General features: G+C 35.4%; 1 protein-coding gene across 1 annotated transcript; it reads right to left on the minus strand.

Annotated features, from left to right (window-relative positions):
* Nucleotides 1-2733: 2733 nt before the first annotated feature.
* LOC107168848 (uncharacterized) lies at nt 2734-22736 on the minus strand. The gene is made up of 3 exons (XM_089223568.1): nt 21895-22736; nt 10957-11164; nt 2734-5024 (listed from the first exon to the last, which is right to left on the minus strand). The coding sequence occupies exons 1-3, from the start codon at nt 22226-22228 to the stop codon at nt 4466-4468; spliced, it is 1101 nt and encodes a 366-aa protein (XP_089079694.1). The 5' UTR covers nt 22229-22736; the 3' UTR covers nt 2734-4465.
* Between the last annotated feature and the right edge of the window lie 341 nt (nt 22737-23077).

The following is a 23077-nucleotide window of genomic DNA, read 5'->3' on the forward strand; positions in this document are numbered from 1 at the left end:
TTACAATAATAGGTAGGTATAGATGATGAGACCTCGAATTTCATTATTATTATGTAAAAATCGCAACATTTATTTATTTTAATCGATCCTGAACATAAGAAATAAATTATCATAATATTGGTACGATATAAATATAAAATCAATACGACGTACAGTCCTGTTTCTATATCGGAGGATATCACATGGTATTAATAGTTTCGTGTAAACGATAAATGTTGTTAAAACCACAATTTTATTTTATTAAATGTCCACTGTATATATTTTTGTAGTATCGTAAACTCAAAAGGAGTTGGTGCCGTGACTTAAAAACTTAAGAATAATAACTTAATAATATTAATAGGTATCTCGAATGTGTGATTTCCTCTTAATTCTTGTGCATTGCCAACTGTCTGTAAATTATTAATATTGCTTATTCAGCTTATTGTACATACTGTATAGATTGTAATTATTCAAATAAAGCCAATTATTAAAAAAAAAAAAAAAATGTATCGTTAAGTTAATAAAAATAATAATATATCATAGCCTAGGATATGGGTAATATGTATATAGGCTGCCTACATATATATTGCCTGTTATAATAGGCATATATATTGTAGCTGCACTTGTGTATTATTGGATGTAATATATTTAGGTATAATACGTAGAATAAGGCTACAAAAGCCCAGATCTTCTTGATAAGCGTTTCAGGCGTTTCAGCGTTTAAGACACTATTAAACTTTAAAATACATTTTTTTTTTTTGTAAGGAGAACCCGCGGCAACATAGGCCATTGGGTGTGGGGTGGTATGGTAGGGGTTATTTTTGTACATTTGTTTGTAGGATTTTAAGTGGGTAGGGTTGTAACACGTATCTGTGTATGTGTGGCAAGGATATGTTGCTAAAAATCCCGGGTGGTCACCCATCCGGGAGCTAGCAACTGCGGCCGGTACGTATACGCTCAGTGCGTTTCCGCAGATTGAGCGTGCGGCCTCACCAAGCCATCATTTATAATTTAAAAATAATATTTTATGTTGTGCCGGATGGTGTTTCAGAAAAATTCTATCGTTGTTTTAATGTTGTTACAGGTAGATTTTAATCAAACTGTGAACAGTGTGCCGCATATAGACAAATGTATCCGCGGAAAAGAGTTTTTTAACAAACAATTACGAGTTTTTTACATATGAAGGTAACTATAGGTACCTAATATATATATAACCTATTGCTACACATATGTAGTAGGTATGTGTGTAGTGTAAAGACGATTCTGCACTTCTATTATTGCACTTCACCAACATCACATCAGTCTTTTTAAATGTTATATTTCACACCTTTGATACGTTTAAGTAGCTACCTACTAATATACTCACGTCGCATTAAACTATAAATAATATACGTGAGATCTGTTAAAGGTTATAACCATTTTTCTTTTAACAATATGTTTCACGCTGAATGAGGATTTTCACAATGCTTAAATAGGCGATATTAACAATACCCGAGGAGTTGTGTGATTTTACTAATACCTATCACAATTTTGATTTATGCTGCTGCAGGGTGCGGAAGGATGGTTGACAATAATAGTTTGCAAAAAAGGGCCGCCCACCCACAGGGCCTCATCGTCTCCTGAATGATGGTCCTTGACGCGTTGACGGAGCGCTTTTGTCAACGTTATACATACAGTGCTTTTTCATAATAGCTCAGTACCTAATATGAAAAATTGACATCGCGGAGGATCACTTTAATATACTTAATATTGTTGTACAGTGGCGTATAATATCCTGTCTCGAGGCTTATGTCAATATTATTTACTCTTACTGTCGTGGTGGTGAGTATATTATGATGCATATAAAATCATTATGGGTTTACGCGCACACTGCACATAACAATGATATATTATGTATAGATGCCTAAATATACGATTCCACCAACTATACGCGCGCATCGTATCAAACCTCGTCCGTCTTCGACACGTCGTTTATACATATAATATATCGATCGTGTATTGTGCGTGTTAGGTACATAGTATATTATATGAAAACCGTCTACGCCACATCATTATATCGTATCGTGTGATTATAGGAATAGCTGCTGCTGCATGCTGCAGTTTTTATTATACGTAGGCACAGGTAATATGCATCATCGCGGTGCAGTCGCCCTGACTGATCGGTCGCAGATGCATCGACGCCGAAGACCCGCCGTTTACCAATTAGACAGGCACTACATAATAATAAATATAACACGTTATAGGAAGTACCCATCAACACGCAATTAATTATATAATTTTATACTCTATGTACAATGCTATATAACGTCCGACGTGTTTTCAATGTGTGTGTGTGTGCGTATTAATGTGTAATAATATAATCAACACGCGCTTATATCTATATTTTTTCTTTTTTTTCTTTTTTTTTTGCTGGGGATGAGAGGGAGAAATAAAAACGAGTCATTGTACGAAACGAATGGACCGAAACCTCGCGCGGCCGACATGTGTTCGATCAGGAACTCCGGTCCGAATCGAGTTCAATTGAAAATCGTGCACACGCTCAAAGCATAAGTGTGTGAATGTGTGGGAGCATCGACAATACCACGCGGAAACTCTGGACAACTGCTGCGCGCGTGTGTGTATATCATCATTAGGTATATACCAGAACCGAGTGAAAGAGGACGAGATCGGTCGGATACGATGTGATGTATGGATATTATATAGGTATGTATAGAAGATAGGTGCCGTGTAGTAGTAATAATGCAAACGCTTCGGTTAAACTCTAAACAATAATGTTAATTTATTTTTCATATTTTTACATGTAACAAGAATGATAGTATTATTTACACGGAAAACCATCGTACGATAACGCGTGATCGCGGAAATCAGCGCTTTTATACATACAAAATTATTATATAATTAAATATACGTATATTGTATATAAATATAGTTTACAATATATACGATTCCTAAATAATTGGTATATAATTATTGTGTATCATAATAATATATTATAAAAAACGAAGCGTCTCGGTATATTTTTCCTATTTTGTTCATTTGTGTTTTTAATCGCGTACGCTATTTTATTCTTTTTTTTTTTTTTTGGCACGACCGTGTTTTCTATACACTCGACGATTACATGACAGACATCGTATATCAATACATATATATTATGCTTCAAATAAAATATACATATTATAGTTATATACCAAGCCTGACAACGAAATAGTACAATATACAATTATTATTATATTACGGTTTTAACTAATAAAATGTCTATATATATAATATATATATATATATATACGTATAGTCTAATAATTATTATTACATTGCACGACTTCGTATAATATAATTATTTATAATTACTTACTCACTACGTTGTAATATACATACGCAATAAATTATTAATACTTATCACTTACGCTGTATCTATATATACAATATTTGTATCTAACAATAGTAATATCTAAGTAATATTTACAATAATAATAATAATAATAATAATAATAATAATCGTGGTAAGCAAAATTATGAAAAACATACCTACATCAAAAGTTAATAGACATACAATTTATTCCAAATAATATGTATGTTAATAAACAAGATAATTATATTATGCATAGTATCCACGTATTACAGTGATGTATCGTTTCACTCACTAGTAATCGGATGGTTAACGAACGTTAAAGTCTCTGGCTTACAGACATAGTTTTATTGAAACGAAAATAAAAATAAAAAAAGGTTTGAACAAATGCATAACAAAATCTTCGATACGAGTTCATAATGTTAATATTAATAACAAATACCTACACGCGTGTTTAACGAACAAATTCGGATATTTTTCTTTACTGAAAAATGTGTTAAACCAGTACCTGCAATATAATATTATATCATATCAACGGGTTGACTACGAATAAATAAAATATAAAATATTTGTACTTTAGGAGGGAATTATAATTTATAATATATTAATATGAGTATGACGTATGTGAGTTATACATCATACTTAGATTTTTTCTGTGTCGAAGGTTTTCTTAAAAAACATATATAATATAATAATAATATTTATTATTATTATATATTTATAGTACGTAATGAAGTTTACCATAATAATATAATTTCTCACATTATATAATAATAGAAATAATGTAAAAAAAAAAACATTTTTGCGTCAGGGTCGGTACGGAACTCAAAATATATATAATATACATATACATATAATATATAATAAAAATTAATCATAACCATAGTAATAATAATAATAATAATAATAAAAAGAGTAAACGACGACTAGGTGGGTGTATATGTTTGAGGGTGCGTTGTACAGTGCCTCATGTATATAATACAAGAATATTGTTGTAGACACGCGCGCACACTGCAGCTGCACTTAAACACGACAACGAGTGACATACTATTACAATATGTATGATAATACGGCCACGCGCGCGGTGCTATGTTGGTATATTATATGGCACGCGGTGGGTCAGCGCGCCGCGGTCGTCGCTTAAACGTCCACGTTGGGCGAGTTGGACCTGTCGTCTTCGACGTCCACCGAACCGGGCCGGCTGTCCACCGTCGATCTGCAGGGTGAGCCGCGGGACGACCGGCCGGGCGGTTCGGGTGTCGGGCTGCGGCCGGGCATCGGTTGCATGGTGGCCGGATGGTGGACGCCACCGTAGTACATCGGGTGGGCGAGCGGCACTGGCGGAGGCGGTATGTGGTGGTGATGGTGATGGTGGCCGGACGCGCCGGCTCCGGAGCCCGCGGTCCCGGGTGCGCCCGCCATGCCGGGATACAGCCTGTAGGCCAGAGGCTTCTGGAGCGTGGACACTGCGGCCGCGGCCACGGCCGCCTGTCGGTAGTACAGGTCGGCGGCAGACGGTGCGCCGCCCGCTCCCGATACGCCACCTCCGCCGGAGACGCCACCGGCGGCCCCCGCGGCGCCAGCCGGGTAAGGCCAGCAGCCGTATGGAGGTCCGCCGTAAAGACGCTGGAATGCCGCGTAGTTGCCTGCCTCGGCCAACAGTTCCAGGCCCACTGCCGTTTGACGTTTCCATTTGGTCCTGTACAACATAACAACACGGACCGGATTAGAAAACAATATTTTAAACGCTCTGTTTTGATTTTTAATATTATACAAGTATAATTAAAAAAAGGCTGCACTTTTAAGCTATTTATGTTCACGTGTACCATGAATTTTCTATGTTATATTAATTGTTTTAAGTGCTCTGATATTTACATGTTGTATTGTGGGTCGTAGAATTTTGCGTATACATTTTTTTTTATTATTTAGCTTAAGATTATTTATTCATTCATTTTTTTACTGGGTTAATAAAGGCTTCAACAACTACGGGGTCATTAGTCTGTATAATTTATTATTTCGCGTCTTATCTCATGTAATATTATAGTAACATTACTGTCATTACTGTGTAAAGAATCTATTATCATTATATGCATTTAGCGAACGGATACGAAGGCCATTCGACGGGAAACGACGGAATGTGTATTTCAAAAACAAATCGTCTTAATTGTAATATATCATAATAATATACTAAACTCGAGCGTTTTCGTTGGGTAATTAATACAATTTATAAATCTATTGGTTGTTCTGTAAAAATTCACTCGCAGACAGTCGCACACATAATAATATAATGTATAGAATGTTCGCGCACTCGCGTTAGTGAAAAATACAATTAGTTAGTAAATTAAAACTGGTAATTTTTAGTGCGTGTTTTTAGTTGTATATTATTATATAAGAGATACCCCATGGTCATGTTATTATAGAGGTATATAAATGTACCATAATAACGCGTTCGAACTTTATACAAATTATTATAATGATATAGAATTGTATTTCGGAAGGAAATGGGAAATGAAATACGTGTCATTAGATGCATTTATTTATATAGCGCAGAGTACACCCAAAAACTTACACATGAAAAATACGTTTTCATTAAAATATATATTTAGTATATTATATAATAATTGTCAGCTACAAAGAAACCTCGGAGATTTCACAGCGAACGAGGGGACAAGTAAAATAAACCCATTCCTATTTTAATAATATTTATTATTGGTGTTTAAACGACGATGAAGACGGGTTCCTCTTGAACGTATTAATACGCATAATAATAAATAATAATAATATATACCTATAATATAGATACATAATATAATAATAACCACGGACACTATATTTTGACAACAGTTTGTTAGGATAATAAAAATAAGTAATAACAGCAGAAAGACGGACATAGTATCAGATCAACCAATCAATATAAAAATAATATGTAGTCAGAATCAGCAGCTGGATATTATTAGTGATATGATTTTATATACGAGTAGTATGTGCAAGGCTGTAGAGATATACCTGTGATAATATGAAAATATAGTACTAATAAAATTATTATTAAACACATCGGTGTACGATGCGGCTCTGCGTCGTGGACGATTTATTTAGACATTTTTAAATTTTTTTTCTTTCACTGACGCAGCATCGAGTAGACACATCGATTAAAACGTCAATGATGTATAATGTATATACAACAGCGGCGGCTGCCACGCACACGGTCGATTCGTTTCATGAATTTTCTGATGCCGACGGCAAAATGTACGACTACGCATCATATCGGTATAGTCGCGTATATATTGTAGATGCAATGATGGTATATATATATATATATATAGGGTAGCTTCTAGTATTTTTTATTTTGTTATTACTATTTATTATTATTGTGTTATTACAACACGGACGGAACGAAAATAATAATAAAAAAAAAAAAAACTATTGTATACGCGTGATTCCGAGTAAGTATTGATCGAGAGGGGGGAGGGAGGGTGGAAAAATAATAAGAAAACCCGCGACGAAAAGACGTGTTTTTCCATTAAATATGAGACGACGTGCCCGAGCACGAGCGAGCTGACCGGGTACGGTCATTATCGTTCTTTTTCGATATAATATACACAATAGACTGTCGCCACTAGCTGCTGCAGCGAACGTGACCCAAACGACCCGTGGAAAACACACAAAATTCCGATATCATCTTTAATATATATATATATATATATATATATACAGTATGAAGTCGCGCGCGCGTCGATGACTACGATGCATATAATATATAATAGTACTTATATACGCCTACCATAGTATCATAATAATCTGTACATATATATGACGTTTAATATCATGGTTATACGTTTTTTCGTCGTAGATAAAATAGTATTATTATATATAATATAGTCTCTCGACACGCACGCGATTTACGCGCGGTCACAATCGGAACTCTGATTTTTTACACCCTCTATTTTTATAGTTAAATTTTTCGAATTTTTTTTTATTTAATCTTACGCGTTTTTGTTACCATGTTGTAGGAAGGTTTTTTCACCACATTTCGCGAACGACGCTTTAACGTCTTCATCCAAGACGTCACTGTCGCGAGAGACGATAGATGGCGTGCGACGGCGATGTGTCAATTAAAAACGATCGGCGAAAAAAAACCGTTGAACGAATGTATATAATACAAATTGTCATTATTATGACATAATCAGTGCTCATCGATCATATGAGAATTTTGCTCGGAAGATGAACGGTCTTCAAACAAATTTACTTTGTCATAACGTGGGTTATAATTATCATAATATATGGTTTATGTCACTTTAATTTTGTTTAGTACCTATACCTATATGCATATCTCACATATATAATTAAAATAGAAATTTCAGTTTGAATTTAAAAAATAAATGTAATTTCCCTTAACACTGCAGTTGACTATAATATAACAAAATAATCGTTTTTATTTAACATCTTTCTTTTCCGCCACTCTATAACACATGGTTTATGATCGATGATGGCAAATCATGAGCAGCTCGTTAAACACACCGCAAATGAGCCACGGAAAGTTACTGTTGGCGTTATAATAGTATATTGTATGAAATAATAATTATTATTAGTGCGAGCCACGGTTAATGGGTCGTCACCGATTCTAATTCCGGTATCCATATACCCGTACGGAGGCGGCGTGCCAAAGTAGCGAAAAACAGTTTTTTAAACGCGTCTGTACATATAATATAATAAACATAGGTGTATAATGCTTATAATATACAAGCGGGGTCGGAGCGTATATTCATCTTGCCCGCGTGCGATTATGCGGCTGTCGTATTAAAACATGAGGTACAACAGTACAACACTAGCACACGACACAATGCGTGCGGACGCGACTAATTTTAGCCTTTGATTTAGTGCGCCAACACGACGACAGACCATTGCAGTAAGTACACTGCGAGGTGCGGATGTGGCGAGTGCATATTATAATATGATGCAAGCAGTGCACGTTATATAAATCAACCGGCACGACGACGACGACGAAGACGGTCATCAGTAAATCAACTTTATTTCGACCGTGAAATTATAATACACATAGGTAGATATAGTCGAGGTTACAATGTAATATTATAATAAGACGCTTCGTGTAAATAGCGCTTGCGCCCACTGCATGCAGTTTTCTCAAGTCGCGTATTATATCCAAGTATAAGTGCCGATGACTGCACTTGCAAGTGTTCGCAATGTTCGCATAATGTGACAAATGGACATTTAGCGTATAAGTATTATACTACATACAAAAACGTCTTTTGCACAATATTGTTATTAAATAGGTATAATGTAATATTGTAATCGGCATCAGAAAAACGCTGAAAACAATACAATTATAATACCTACACATAAATCAGCGAGAGGTCGTTCTTTATACATATAAAAATATTACATCCGTACGAGTTTTAAATACAGAAATTGTGCGCACATTTAACACGACGTAAATCGCGAGACGAATAAGAAAAACATCGAAATATTTGCAGGTCTTTCTTCCGCTGCAGCGGCGGCGGCGACACGAAACAATTTCTGAGCGCGTATTACACAATACAACATAATTATTTATGTTGTACATTATAATGTTTGTCGTTTCGCCTTGGCCAACCCCCTTGTCACCAGGACCAACCAATCCTTTGCCGTCGCCGAGCAGATGCTAATAATATACGTTATACGTATACATAGTTTATATACGACTATACACACATACACATATAGTCGCGTATAAACCGGACGATAAATTATCTCCTTAACCGCACCCGCGGTGCACACCAAATGACACGCGAAATCCTCCGCAGAGGCTCCTTTTCAAGCCGCAGCTATTATAATATCGTATATTAGTGTCGTTTATACATTATATATTATATTGTTACAATACATATAGGTACAATGTAGGTACATAATATATTATTGCTATAATAATGGTGTGTGTGCCGATTTTTCACACTCCAAATGATTTATCCATATATATATACATGCGTCTACGACTTTTTTGGCCCGTCTTTTCTTTTTCTCATCCCTCACCGCCAACAATAATATTATCTTTGCACATTGAACTGATGTATATACCTATATATAAATATAACCTACCTACATACGTTTGTGTTCAATACAATAATATAAGTGGAATATTAGCCGCGACGACGTTTACACAAGAGTTAACACGCGCATCGGTGTTGTGATTATTGCTCGCGGCTTTTGTGAAACCTCGCACCCCGTCGGGCGGATACCCACACCCATATAATATCATATTATAATAGATGCACTTCGAGTGTGTATATACCACTTATGTTCCGACCACGTTTCAGATGTATAGGTACGCACGTACTTGACAAATGACCGGGACGTCACTCTCATGCAGTATAGTATAAAATTGCCTATATAACTGCAGCTATGTTGCAGTGCTCCAGCATCCTCAGTACAATCGACCTTTATATTATATGTCCCATTTATACGCCGATTGTTCAAGCATCTACATACTTGACTCGGACCCTTCGCTCTAAACCACATATAGGCACCTATATATTATCATGTATTAATATCGTTTGTATTATTTATATGCGTAGTATATGTGCACGCCAATTCCGTTATATTTATATATTATACCTGCGCGGGGTGAGATAAAAATCGTATAACGCGAGCAATATGCTCTGCTAGGTATTTCAGCGGAGTACGTGGCAAGAGGGTGCATTTTTTAAAATTATTATTAGCATTAAGAGGCGGAATTTGCATTCGCAACGTATAATATTACGCACGGTTAGCGGTCGCACATATACCTAAATATACATTATGGAACTATGAAAAAAGCTTACCGTAGCGTTTTACACTTGTCTCTTGAGCTCTGTATATTTTATTTAGAGAACGCCTTCTCACACCCACTGGCGCCTGCCCTCCCATCCACCACCACACCCTTTATCGCAATGACGACAATTAGGTAAAATATTTTTCGTCGGGAGCCGCACACGAAAACGTATATCAGACACGATATCATATTGCTATATACGACCTGCCCGCCACTGACTTTTGCAGCACATCCGTTTTCAACCACACAAATATATATATTATATATCCGAGAGCTATACATATATAATATACAGCAATTACCAAATTTTCGCCGTTCACGTGCTCCACGTTTGTTATACCTATACTGTTATTATTGCTTTTTTCGGGGGCGATAAGGGTGGCGTTGTTGGGGGAGTTCTGCCATGCAGGCGTTTCGTTATTATTATTATTTTTTCTCGCCGTAATATTATTGTATACTATTATAATTTATAATAATACTAACGTAGGTAGGTTACAATATTATACTATAATAAGCACTTCGCTCCGGATGGAAATATGTATATAGCTCCAAGTGCGGGGTTTTAGACACAGAGTTTGGAAATATAGTAGCCACCAGCTTACCGCTGCAAAATGGCAACCGTATATTAGGTGATACTTATAGAATGCTTTCCTATATAATATAGTTATAGTTATAAACGCAACGCATAATATATTACGCTTGAACCCTATTTTACACGCCAGGGAGTACATATACTGTTTTACTATATATGTATACCTAGCTACCATATTAGTCATACTCGATCATAACTTTAAAAATATCAATAATATAAACTATATAGGCTCACCTTCTGTTCTGGTACCAGGTTTTGACTTGGGTGTCGGACAGATTGAGCTTGGCCGCCAATTCCATGCGGTCCTGGACGCTCAGATACTTTTGTCTCTCGAAACTCTTTTCGAGAGTCTGCAATTGGTGGTCCGTAAACGCCGTCCTCGCTTTTCTCTGTTTCTTGCTGAGATTTGAACCGGAATTCCGACCGTCGTCGTCTCTATGACCTGCAGCACAGAAACAAAAATTCACAATTACAACACGGTCAATGCGCAGCTACAAAACGTATAATAATAAACATGGCAATAAAAATGTAGTGTAGTGGGTAATTCAGTGTATAATAGAAAATAAAAGAGTTAGCAACTATAATACATTCGATATTTTAGTATATGTATGTATATATAATTGTAGCTGTAGGTACCTATGTATTAGATTATAGGTATATATATTATGTGTCCGGCGCTGTATATTTTAGTTTGCCGGACATTTATAATGTTTTATACTTAAATATATATATACTACGCCCACACGGCATCACGAACACATTATGTGACAAAAACGAAAACAAAACAGTAATAATAATATAATAATATCATAAAATCTGAAACGCGATATAAAGCTTAATAGCAGCAGTGACTCGAATGCGCACGTAGTGCTGAGGCGGTGGTCAGGCGGGACACGCATATCACGCGAAATGCCGCCGATTGCTCCGGTCATTAAGGTATGAAAATATATTATGGTGACGATAAAAATCGCACAAAACGCTCTTGTAACATAAACGGCAATGGGTCGTACACGGAAAAACTCTACTAAATGTTTCTAAATTGTGCTTTTTTTCGGCATCAAACACGAAATATAAGTAAATTGTCGAAGCACGTATTACTTCTTTTATATTATAGCTACGTTGGTACAGTATAGAAATGTTTTAAATTATTGTAAGTACCTATATAATCTATTTTTAAAGTATCATCTAATATTTAATATTATATATATTACTATAAAGGATACAATTTTTTTATGTCTCCTGTTTTATACATCTTATATGTTTAGGGTTTATGCTGCTCCACATTTATATAATAATAAATATAATATATTGCGATGCAATGCGAAAACAAACGCGCCATAGATTTATTATTCCGGTTTCTGGGGCCGGGTGTGAAAAACCCGTTGTCGACACACTGCAATATATGTAACGAATATAATTCGTCTGTCAATTTGCATTTAAAAAATAAAACGGGGCTTAAAAAAATGAGAGCGATAAAAAATAGCTCTATTGCAACGCGCAGACTCGAACAATGTATACCGCGTGTATAAACTTACCCCCAAGCTGGGGCGGGAGGGGGATTGTTTGTGTGTGCGTACAATGGCTGTCGAGAGGGGTCGCGCTCGATTGTCGTGTACTACCGGAGACGGGGCGACGGTAATTGGAGTAAAACGGGAAAGAAAGAAATCTGCGGGGCGGGTAGGGATGACCGGCGGGGAAAGAGTCGCGAAAGCCAATGAGCCGCGGTGTGCGCGCGAGAGGGGCTTAAGTGGTCCGCCGCTGTTCAGCCCTTCTGTGTTGCTAATATATTCGATAGTCTTTACTGCAGTGTACGGGTGGCGTGTGTGCGGGCAGTGGTAGTGAAGGATAAAAGGGGTGAGAGAGGCTGTTCACGCAGCTACTACTACTACTTCTGCAGCAGCAGCTCTCTCGCAGTGTAACTCTCTTGTTTTCCCGCCGCATAACAACCACTGGCGACGTGGCTTTTCGTCTCTCTCCACCACCCCTAGAGAGTATTTCGTTATTGCTCGCACAACACACCCTCCGCTGCGGGGTGTACCGCTCTGAAATCTCACCTCCACTGTCTCGCACATAGATATATCAATTTAATGGTGCTCGACTTGTTTATATGCGTATATATATATATATATGTATGTATTTAAGTGTGTGAGCGTATGAAATTTCTAGTCTCCGCCCAACCCGTTTGTAGGTATATGTGTATATAATATATATAAAACGCTAATGGATCCGACGACGCGACATCGGTGCACACGGCGGAGAGGAGCTGCGCTATTTAACCGAATTAATGCTCGCGATACAAATACGTATATATAAATCTCGCACCGCCGCATGTAGATCGTTTAAACGGTTGCGCATACGAAACTATAATAATTGTCTAAATATAGAGCTACCAATCGGTTTTCTATGGATATAACAATAGGCGGGGTAGAACCGCGTGTATATATATTTTCTATATAAATCGCGCGAATTTAGTGATCATTCCGTCGGCGGGTTCACTGTACTAACACTCCGTGCAAACTATAATAATTTCCATGCTAGTCAATTATACATTGTTAGCCAGAAGTGAGTACATTTGTTTGAAATATAAATTATATTATATAATGTAATGGTCAACAGAAAAACGTTGATCGGTGCACGTTATCACATATATCCTAAGCTTCATCAATGTAAACGTTAAAACTGAAATTCTGTGTGCAGTAGTCATCATTTGCTTATATTAAATATTATATAGGTATTATACAATGACAATCCTTATTTAAACGTCATAAAGTCAAGCTCATCTGTATAATAGCATATAATATTATTAATCAATATATAATAATATACTGTGCCGTATACGCATACACACATATACGTGAGCGGGCAGCAAAAGTCTGGGATTCCGGAAAAATTAATAGTCACGAAAGGTCGTCACGACGTGGGGCGTGGGGGTGTCGGGTGTCCTTTTATGTTGTCCGTTGTTTTCGTTTTATTACACGCACGAATTTCCCGGACTCGTGTTTGTGTGTGCGATATGCGATGGCGTGTGCGTTGCGCATATATAGCGCCCGATATAGCCCATTAAGGGTATAGGTATATAAAGGGTCAATCCTTGCGCTCCGACCCGACACGGAAGGGTGGGAGGATCGAGCGAGTAACGGATAGGAAAAGGGTTTACGTATAAAATCATAAACACAATGCATTATATTATTTAAGGGTGTTGTTTATACAGTAAAACGGCTCGGTTGCCAAGAACTTTGCGTGCTCTCGTTTATATTCGCAGTTTTATATACATTTAAAACACAGGTAAATATTATACATACTAACTTTATTAATAATAGATTTTTTTTCCCCGACCGAAACACTTCGCTGACGAGACGGGGTCACAAAACGGAGTCCGGCCGCCGGACTCCACGACGAAGCTCATAATATTATATTATATTATATATCCATTATCCACCAACGTAACAGTTTCTTATATATGGTAGCACATAATAAATGTATAGGTAATACGACAAAAATTTACTATTAACTAAACTTTGTATACCGTTGTGATTTTGTGAAGCTTATTAGAATCTATTTGTGTCAAATATCTAATTCATAGTAGGTATGCATAATGTTATATTGCTGCAACATATAGATTATAAGTAAATATATCCCCCTCGCTAGAAATCTACACGTTTATATAGAGCGGCAGTCAGGACCGTACTAAAATTAGGGGTTAAACTGTTAAAGTTACTATTGTCCACTATATATAGTGTTTAAAATATAAATATATATATTATATATATAATATAGCAAATAAACACGTATGTAATAAATACGTATTGGGTAAATTATTCTTTATTCACATGTTTAGTATGCGCATATATCTGTATACTATTACTATATATAATGTATAGGTGGCGAAGTGACGATACGTTATAATCATTATATGTATATATAGAAATACATAGTATTGGGTATATATAATACAATATAATATTATACATTATTATTGTCATCTTCACGCAGTTTAATCAACCGGTGTGCTTGACAGATCTCGCCGGGACATAACCTTGACGACTCGTAATAAACACTGCATAATAATTTACGAATAACGTATAGCGTACACGGTGTACCTATATAGGATAGGTATACATACAATATGAGTTATAATATTATTATACACATTGTGCGATACGGCGGCGTTTCGCGACCAGAAAATCTATTCAGTCGGTTAAAAAGTGATTATCGATGTTATCGATGGCGTGGCGGCGGTCGTAACGACATATTACAGCCATCATAAATATAATATTGTTGTACGATGGCGTGACAGAACCACACGTAAATCGATTGTTGGAACATTTTCCTACTTGTTATTTCCCGTCATCCAATATATATATGTAGTTATACCTTCCTAATATAAAATACGCGCTATTATATAGGCAACTCTATAATATATTATAATATAAACGGCTCAGCGTATGAAAAACGGCCCGCGGCGGAAGATTTATACACACAACGTCATTTGTTGTATATATACGACAATGTGATAATATGTATCATCAGATACATAGCTAGAAGTACAACACATATAATAATAATAATGGATATACTGCAAATATTAAATCTACACATTTGAATCTAGAGTGCAATAATTATCATCGTGTAAAATATCATCGAGGATATAATATAATAATAATTGATATGATACGCCATAATAACTAGTGTGAGATAATATACGCGCGGGTGAATCATTTCGTACAGTTCTCGATAGGTATATGGTCTGTGCACACGCCAGGGTATGCAAATATATAGTGGAGGGAGCTAGTATACCGAGGTATAAGGTAGAAATTATTACTATAATAATCTGCAACTATACATCGATGAAATGTAGATGTACCTATATGTGGTAATGTGGTATACTGCAGTCACCTGCAGCAGGGTTCTTATTATCCTCAGTATTTGTATAAGGACTATATTATATAATATATGTGTTTATATCCTATATATAATATATTGATTCGTGTACTTTTCACGCTTCCATCTTTCCATCATTGACTGATAAACACAACATACATATTACACGTATATTAACAGTAACTACACTATAGATGTTGTGACAGAGAGAGAAAGAGAAGAGAGAGACTACGTGAAGACCGTCTAATTTCGGTCCTGCAGCGTATTACACTGTTGGCTCTGTTCCTACACATTATATATTTGTAGCCGCTGCTGAACACGAATTATATAGGACGACGACGACGATGTGATAATATTGTGACGATTTACGGCCGTCTCAGAGTGTGTATTAGCGCCAATTAGCGCGGTCGGGGGAAATAAAATGTATATATTATATTGTCGACGCGCAGCCTTTTCGCCGCCCGCACGACATGCCACTTCTTTTCGTCTGTAAAGAGAAAACGCCGAGAGTGTAATATATGTAATATTTGTACGTGTGTGTGTGTGTCTGCGTGCGCGAGCTTATACCTAAATATATATTATATCGTTTTACCGCACCGGAAAAGAGGCGAAAATAAAAACCACTTCTTGCGGACGGACGGAAACGCGTTAATTATACCGCGAGCGCGAGCGTGAGGAGAGCTGCTGTCTGCTGTCACCTATAATGTTTGTATGGTAATATTTATGTGGTCTCGCGCGTAAGTGCGTAACTATATAGTATATATATATATATTTATAAGAATGTCGTCGTATAGTCCGTCCTCGGATAGTAATAATAATATATAGTAATCATAATATATTTTTTTATGCGTATAATACTGTGACACAGCGATATGAAAACCATTGGACCGATAATATGTTATACCGATATATTATTATATTTGACGACGATTTGACAAAAAAAAAAAAATGGTAAAGTGGTCGCGTGTTTGGATGCATGGAAAGCAAACGTTATAAATTGCTCGTTTTTTTCATTCTGTTTAATTAACGGGCTTGTCGGAAACATGCATTGATGGCGTCAGCGGTCTTTTCGGCCGGCTATAGATACCTACTACGCATGACGATAGAATGTGAGGTATAGGTACATTCAATTTAAATAATTTGATACACAACAATTATTTTCGAATAGGAATGGTGAAATCTAACTGCTGTGCAAATCAAATATTATGATTGGTATATATAGGTATACATATCATACCATATATGAATTTGTGTGTATATATCTAATGTATACATATTAATTATTATCATATACTTATAGTATAAAACAACATTTATACTACATAGAAAATCAGACCAACATATATTTTATAAAGTAAAAAAAAAAAAACTGAGGAGGTTTAATTGTGATCTGTAAAAAACTAGGTTTAGAAATCTATATTGTATTATGCAGTATTTAGGTATTATTATTATAGCTATATTATAATCACGTATGAAATAGGTTTGGTTAGGTATATATGAGGTGTATAATACATTGTTTCTAAAAAAACACCTTTTGACGGAATTTACCTATAATATAAGAAAATATAGCAATTTAAGTGGGTCAAAACATACCTTCCGTACGCATGATTATATGCACTCGAACGCCTTATAAATTACTATAATACATGTATATATCCGTATATATAATATGTAATCAGTGATAATATAGGTAATTTAACCTTTATGTGCAGTGTGAGATTATGTTGGAAATAATATTATACGTATATTATAATCCCTTTTCTTTCATCTCAGTTGTCATCATCACAACATAATACATATTCATATGTCCTATATAGCGAAATATGTACATGAAGCACGAACCTATTTATATATATATATAAATATTATAATATAAAGCGTACAGCAGGTGTAAACAACACACACGCATATACCGAGTGATTCTTTTAAGTGGGTACACTAATTATCTCGAAAAGTATTTACTTTTTTCAAAATATTTTTTTACATGGTTTCAAGTTGTTAAAAAACCAACGTTTTTATAAAAAAAATATATTTTTTAAGTTTTTTACTTTTTTGAATGACAACATAGAGTTTTAATTTCATATTCCAAAGCAGAATATTTTTCTAAGTATTTTGATATATAAAAATCGAATTTGGGGCTAGTAGTTTATGAGTTATAGGTATTTAAAGTTTAGATTGGCAGAATGGAGTGGTACGGGGTTACCCCGCAAAATATTTGTCCACTACTCCTGTCTAAACTTTAAATACTTATAACAGTTATAACTCATAAACTACTAGCCCCATATTCGATTTCTATGTATCAAAATACTTAGAAAAATATTCTGCTTTGAATATGAAATTAAAACTCTATGTTGTCATTCAAAAAAGTAAAAAACTTAAAAAATGATACGGATAAAAAATATATAAAAAAAATAATTTTTTTAATAAAAACGTTGGTTTTTTAACATCTTGAAACCATGTAAAAAATATTTTGAAAAAATTCAATACTTTTCGAGATAATTAGCGTACCCACTTAAAAGAATCACCCTGTATATAATGTATAACAATATTAATGTACCTTGATATTTGACTTTTGGTATTTAAATATATATAAATTATATATAAATAGTAGTAGTAAAACACGCGGTGATACGCATATTAAATATAATATGGTTTATTATATATTTATAAATTTCAGTTCAATAGGTTGCTGCTGTGTTGTGTCATTATATACGTGTGCGCACTGACTTTAAACAATGTTTTACTAAAAAAAAAATCATAATAAAATAATAAATATAATTTTGGACATTTTGTTGGTATTATTATATAATATTTTATGTTATGATTGTGTTTTATTTTCAAAACTTTGAAAATCGCGTGACTCTATGATCGCGATGTGTGTGTGGGGGTATGTTTAAGTATACCTATACGTGTGTATATTCGTTTTAAAAATGAGCGTTCACATTAATTTGAGCGGCCTCAATTGGATTCAATCGATTCACGTTTAAAAGTTAAAACCCACCAGCGTACAGCACTTTCGCGACAGTATACGGTCATTCGAAAAGCTGTACTATATCGTCGCCTAAACTATTATACACATAATATTTTTTTTTCTTATAAGCCCGTTCTAAATAAGTTGAAAAAACTCAAAGTCGTAACAGAGGCGGTTTCGCGTGTAAAACTACCAACGCAGTATAGTCGATTATAAGCGAGAAGGGGAAAGCAAAAAAAACTAAATAATAAACATAACTTGCCTGCATAACACGCCGTGTTACGTTGTCGCGACAAAACGGTTTTCCCCTTCAGGCGTATCGAATTTTCCACGGCAGGGGTGAAATATGTTCGTCTAATGTAAAATATTTTTATAATAACAAGGTCCGGCCTACGCATAAGAAATTAGGAAGAAAAAAACTCGACCGTTGTAATAAAAAAATGTCGTTAAGAACACCTCGTAAAATATTCAATTTCGACGCGACCAAATAACAGTTTTTAGCGTTTGAATAACTAACACTAAACTGCCTATATAACACATATAATATAGGTAGTTACAGTGCAGCTTGGCAAAGCCGATACATTATATAGGTATATATCATACATAGGTGTACTATAGAAAAGTTGCACTGTATATAATTTTACGTTATTTATCGAAGCTTATAATCGTGGGGAGTGTAATATTATATTGTTGAACTTTAATCAGTAATGAATACCTTTAAATAATTAATTATTATAAATTATGAATTATAATATAATGTCAATGGGTGCTCCACATGCAGTCGATTTCAGAAATTTTGCACCCCGGTGCTTATTTTAATTATTTGCCGCCCCTCCTTCTTTTAGAATATATACATTTTTTATATACGTATAACGCTTAATGTTTATTTAAATTTAAAATAAAATATCATTTATATTACGCAATACGTATTATTACCAATGATATAGGCGATTTCAGAAGACGAAGAAAAAAAATTATAACTTAAAATGTGTGTACCACCTATGTATAATATTAGAGCTATATATTTGTGCGGCGCTGGCTATAATAACAATAACAGTATAATATAATAATATTATAAGGGCGGAAATCTCGAGTACGCACTTACGGATTACGCTTATTGTCCGCGAGGGGGTTGATGTTAATCCGACACGGCCGATTCAAACGTCAAAATTGCAGTTAGCGTTTCACTATAGTAGAACGTATACATCGTTGTTCTGCGAATATATACATAATATGCAGCGTGTATATGGTATGCGTGTTCAATAAAATAATAATTTAGGTGTATCGATTTATTTGCAAGAGGATTATAATATTATATTCACACCGACTGTTATATATATTTATACTCGACAATAATATGTATGCCTTATATAGGTACACGCTTAGTGAAACGAATTTTTCACCCAAACACTGATGCAGCAGATCGAATTTATATTTTAAAACCCTACAGGATATTACGATATTTTGTATAATATACGTTTTATATCCATTTATTTTGATTTCGCCCGTTTACCTTTACCGGTAAAATCCATTATATTATTGTGACTGCTACATTTGTCCCATTTGACTTAAATGTATTTCAATAAAAACGTGATGAAAAGACTTATATAGCTTATAACTCTAATCTTCAAAATGGGTATTATTTTATTTCTATGCGACGTGACGTCCAGAAAAATGCTGAGACATATTAACTAGAATGTATAAAATATACTATATTATAATAATATGTATAAATAAGCATGGGGTTCTTGTGATTGGAACTTAAATATTATGTCTATTAATAGAAGTAAAATAATAAATAAAAAATATACACATGATGGGTACCTATATATAATCTATATTATGCGTGTTGTGCATTTTTATTGTTATACCCATGCCCTATATATATTGTTTAACCTATATGTTTATAATATATTATAGGTACATATTATGTAGGTATACCCGTCGTATATTTTAGCGTATATCATTGTTTTTGTTTGCACAACCAGTCGTTTAATAAAAAAATAAGTAAAATAAGAAATTACATAAATACCTATTTGAGCTTATGTATATTATACCTATTGCAAACGACGTAAGTATAAATAGTTATTATTATAAATTATCTTAGAAAGGAAGACTATTATTTAAAATTCAGGTTCCTTGACCCAACTGCACTCGACATCATACAGATATAGTATAGGTATAATAATATAGGTACTGTAATGAACTCCGGAAAATCACATAAAATATACCAATGTTATAGGTACATCTCAGCAATTATGTATAAACGAAATTCTCGAGTGATGATGTAATACAATATCCAAATGATATATGAGATACATGTATAAATATTTAGTATAATAATATATGATAGATTACTATTATTATCATGAATTGAATTAATAATGTGTAAAAAAAAAATAATAATAAATCGAATAATCTGATATAACATTAAGATATATTATATTATCAAAATATAAAATTATGTATGTACCTATTACCACTTACGTGGAATCTACCTTAATATTACTAGAAAACAACGCAATAAGACCAAAATACGCAGCCTCCTATTATATAATAGATAATAAGCTGCGTATATTTGCTAAATTGATGAAAATTAAATTAAATTAATTGAAATACAACTTATTATATTCGATATAAAGGTACATTATATCCAACATATATTTATTTATTTGAATTTATTTTTTGCCATCACACTTTTTAAGAATTATGAAATTTTAAAGTTAATATAGGTATATCTGTCTTATATCTATACAATTACTACAGTTACATCTATAATTTACTTTTATTATTATAAAAATAATTCAAGAAATAATTTTTTCTTTCCCAGTTTATTATTCGTTACATAAATATAAAACATAGCTATTTATAGAATTTTATATAGGGATAAGCAATATGCAGACTGTTATACAAAATGAATGTATTTTTGATTTAAGCTATAGGAAAAGGTATAACTTAAACTATATGCCCTATGGCCTAATATGATGGGTATTTATACTTATGAAAGATTTTATCCTTGTTATAATATATATCTATTTAAATTGATGATAATAGTTAATTATATAAATACCTATAATATTATAATATCTAAACCTATGGGATATGGGAATCTAGCTAAGCCTACTGTTTTTATTTTATTTTTTATATCGAATCTGTGTACAGACATTGGTTATAATACGTAACCTTTATAGCTATATAAATATTGATTGTAATATTGTTTAATGAGTATAATATGTTTCAAATAATAATATACATAATTTGGATGTTGTATCTACCTACAAATCACACCTATCTGTAGATATAGTAACGATATGACTTACCGTTCGAGCAAACGGATGAGTTGTCGCCCGGCAATCCACTATCAGTGCCGCTTTCGTGATCGTCGCTCAGGTCCGAGTCGGCTGGCCCTCCACTAACGCCGGCGGGCCCAGCTCCTTGTCCACCGCCTCCGCCGTTGCTGCCGGAGGACGCGCGGCCGTGCAGAGACAGGTCGCGTGGCCCGTCCGTGGACGAAGCAGGTGACACGGGTGAACCGCCGCCGTTGTTGCGCCCGTTGTCGGACAGTATGTCCGTGATCATGAACCGAGATCTGCCGAGATGGTGCATTGGCATGGTGCCGGCCGCTGAAGCGGCCGTGAGTTCGTGCACGGTCATCTTGGTGGTAGTCGTCGTCCTGATCTTACCGATGCTGTCACCGCCGGTGGCCACTGCAGCTGCTAGCCCGATCGGCCAATGCTGCAGCAAAGACGTATTGCCGCGACCGGATGACTGCACGTTACCGCCGATAAGCGTCGCCGTCGTGGTAGTGTGGTATATTGTGCGCGACTTTCGCGGATTTTGTGTACACGATTATACCGTCGTTATTGATGTGCCGTTCAACCGCTATTCAGATATTATAATATACGAATAGACGTGCACGACGCGCGCGAAAATAAAAACGCCAAAACGAACGCGGTCAAAAAAATAAATCACGAAAAACTATGCCACAGCGGACTCGAGTCTATACGGTGTTATAATAATATTTATAAAAGTAAAAATACATTAACACTCCGATATGTGTGTGAGTGCGTTTGAAAGTGTAACAACGTTAAACAGCGAACGCAAACGCGCGAGAGACGATCGGTACGCGCCGGTGTGAAGTCGATGGTTAACTAAACGATTGGTTAAGCGACTGTTAACGGCGGCGGTGACGGCGGCGGCCGCCGTCGGTGGGAGACTACCTCCCATTGGTGGGAGGAGTCGTCCAACCGGAGACGACCTCCGCCCGCCTTCCTGCCTGCCCGCCGAGCGCGTACGCACGTATATGGCATAACCGGATTATCACTCCCCGCGACCACTACTCCCGACCGCGCCACATCACATACACGAGCCCATCCGACACGACCAGCCAAAACGACCAAACCGCCAGGGCGACCGCGTCCACCGCCTCCCGTATGGTCCTCTCGGCGGCGTTCCTGCAACCGCCGCCAAGCGTCTCCCCGCCATATCGTTCCCGATCGCTCT

This window comes from Diuraphis noxia, unplaced genomic scaffold (assembly GCF_037042655.1).
Source record: "Diuraphis noxia isolate RWA-SAM2 unplaced genomic scaffold, SU_Dnox_SAM2 contig0003, whole genome shotgun sequence".
NCBI lineage: Eukaryota > Metazoa > Arthropoda > Insecta > Hemiptera > Aphididae > Diuraphis > Diuraphis noxia.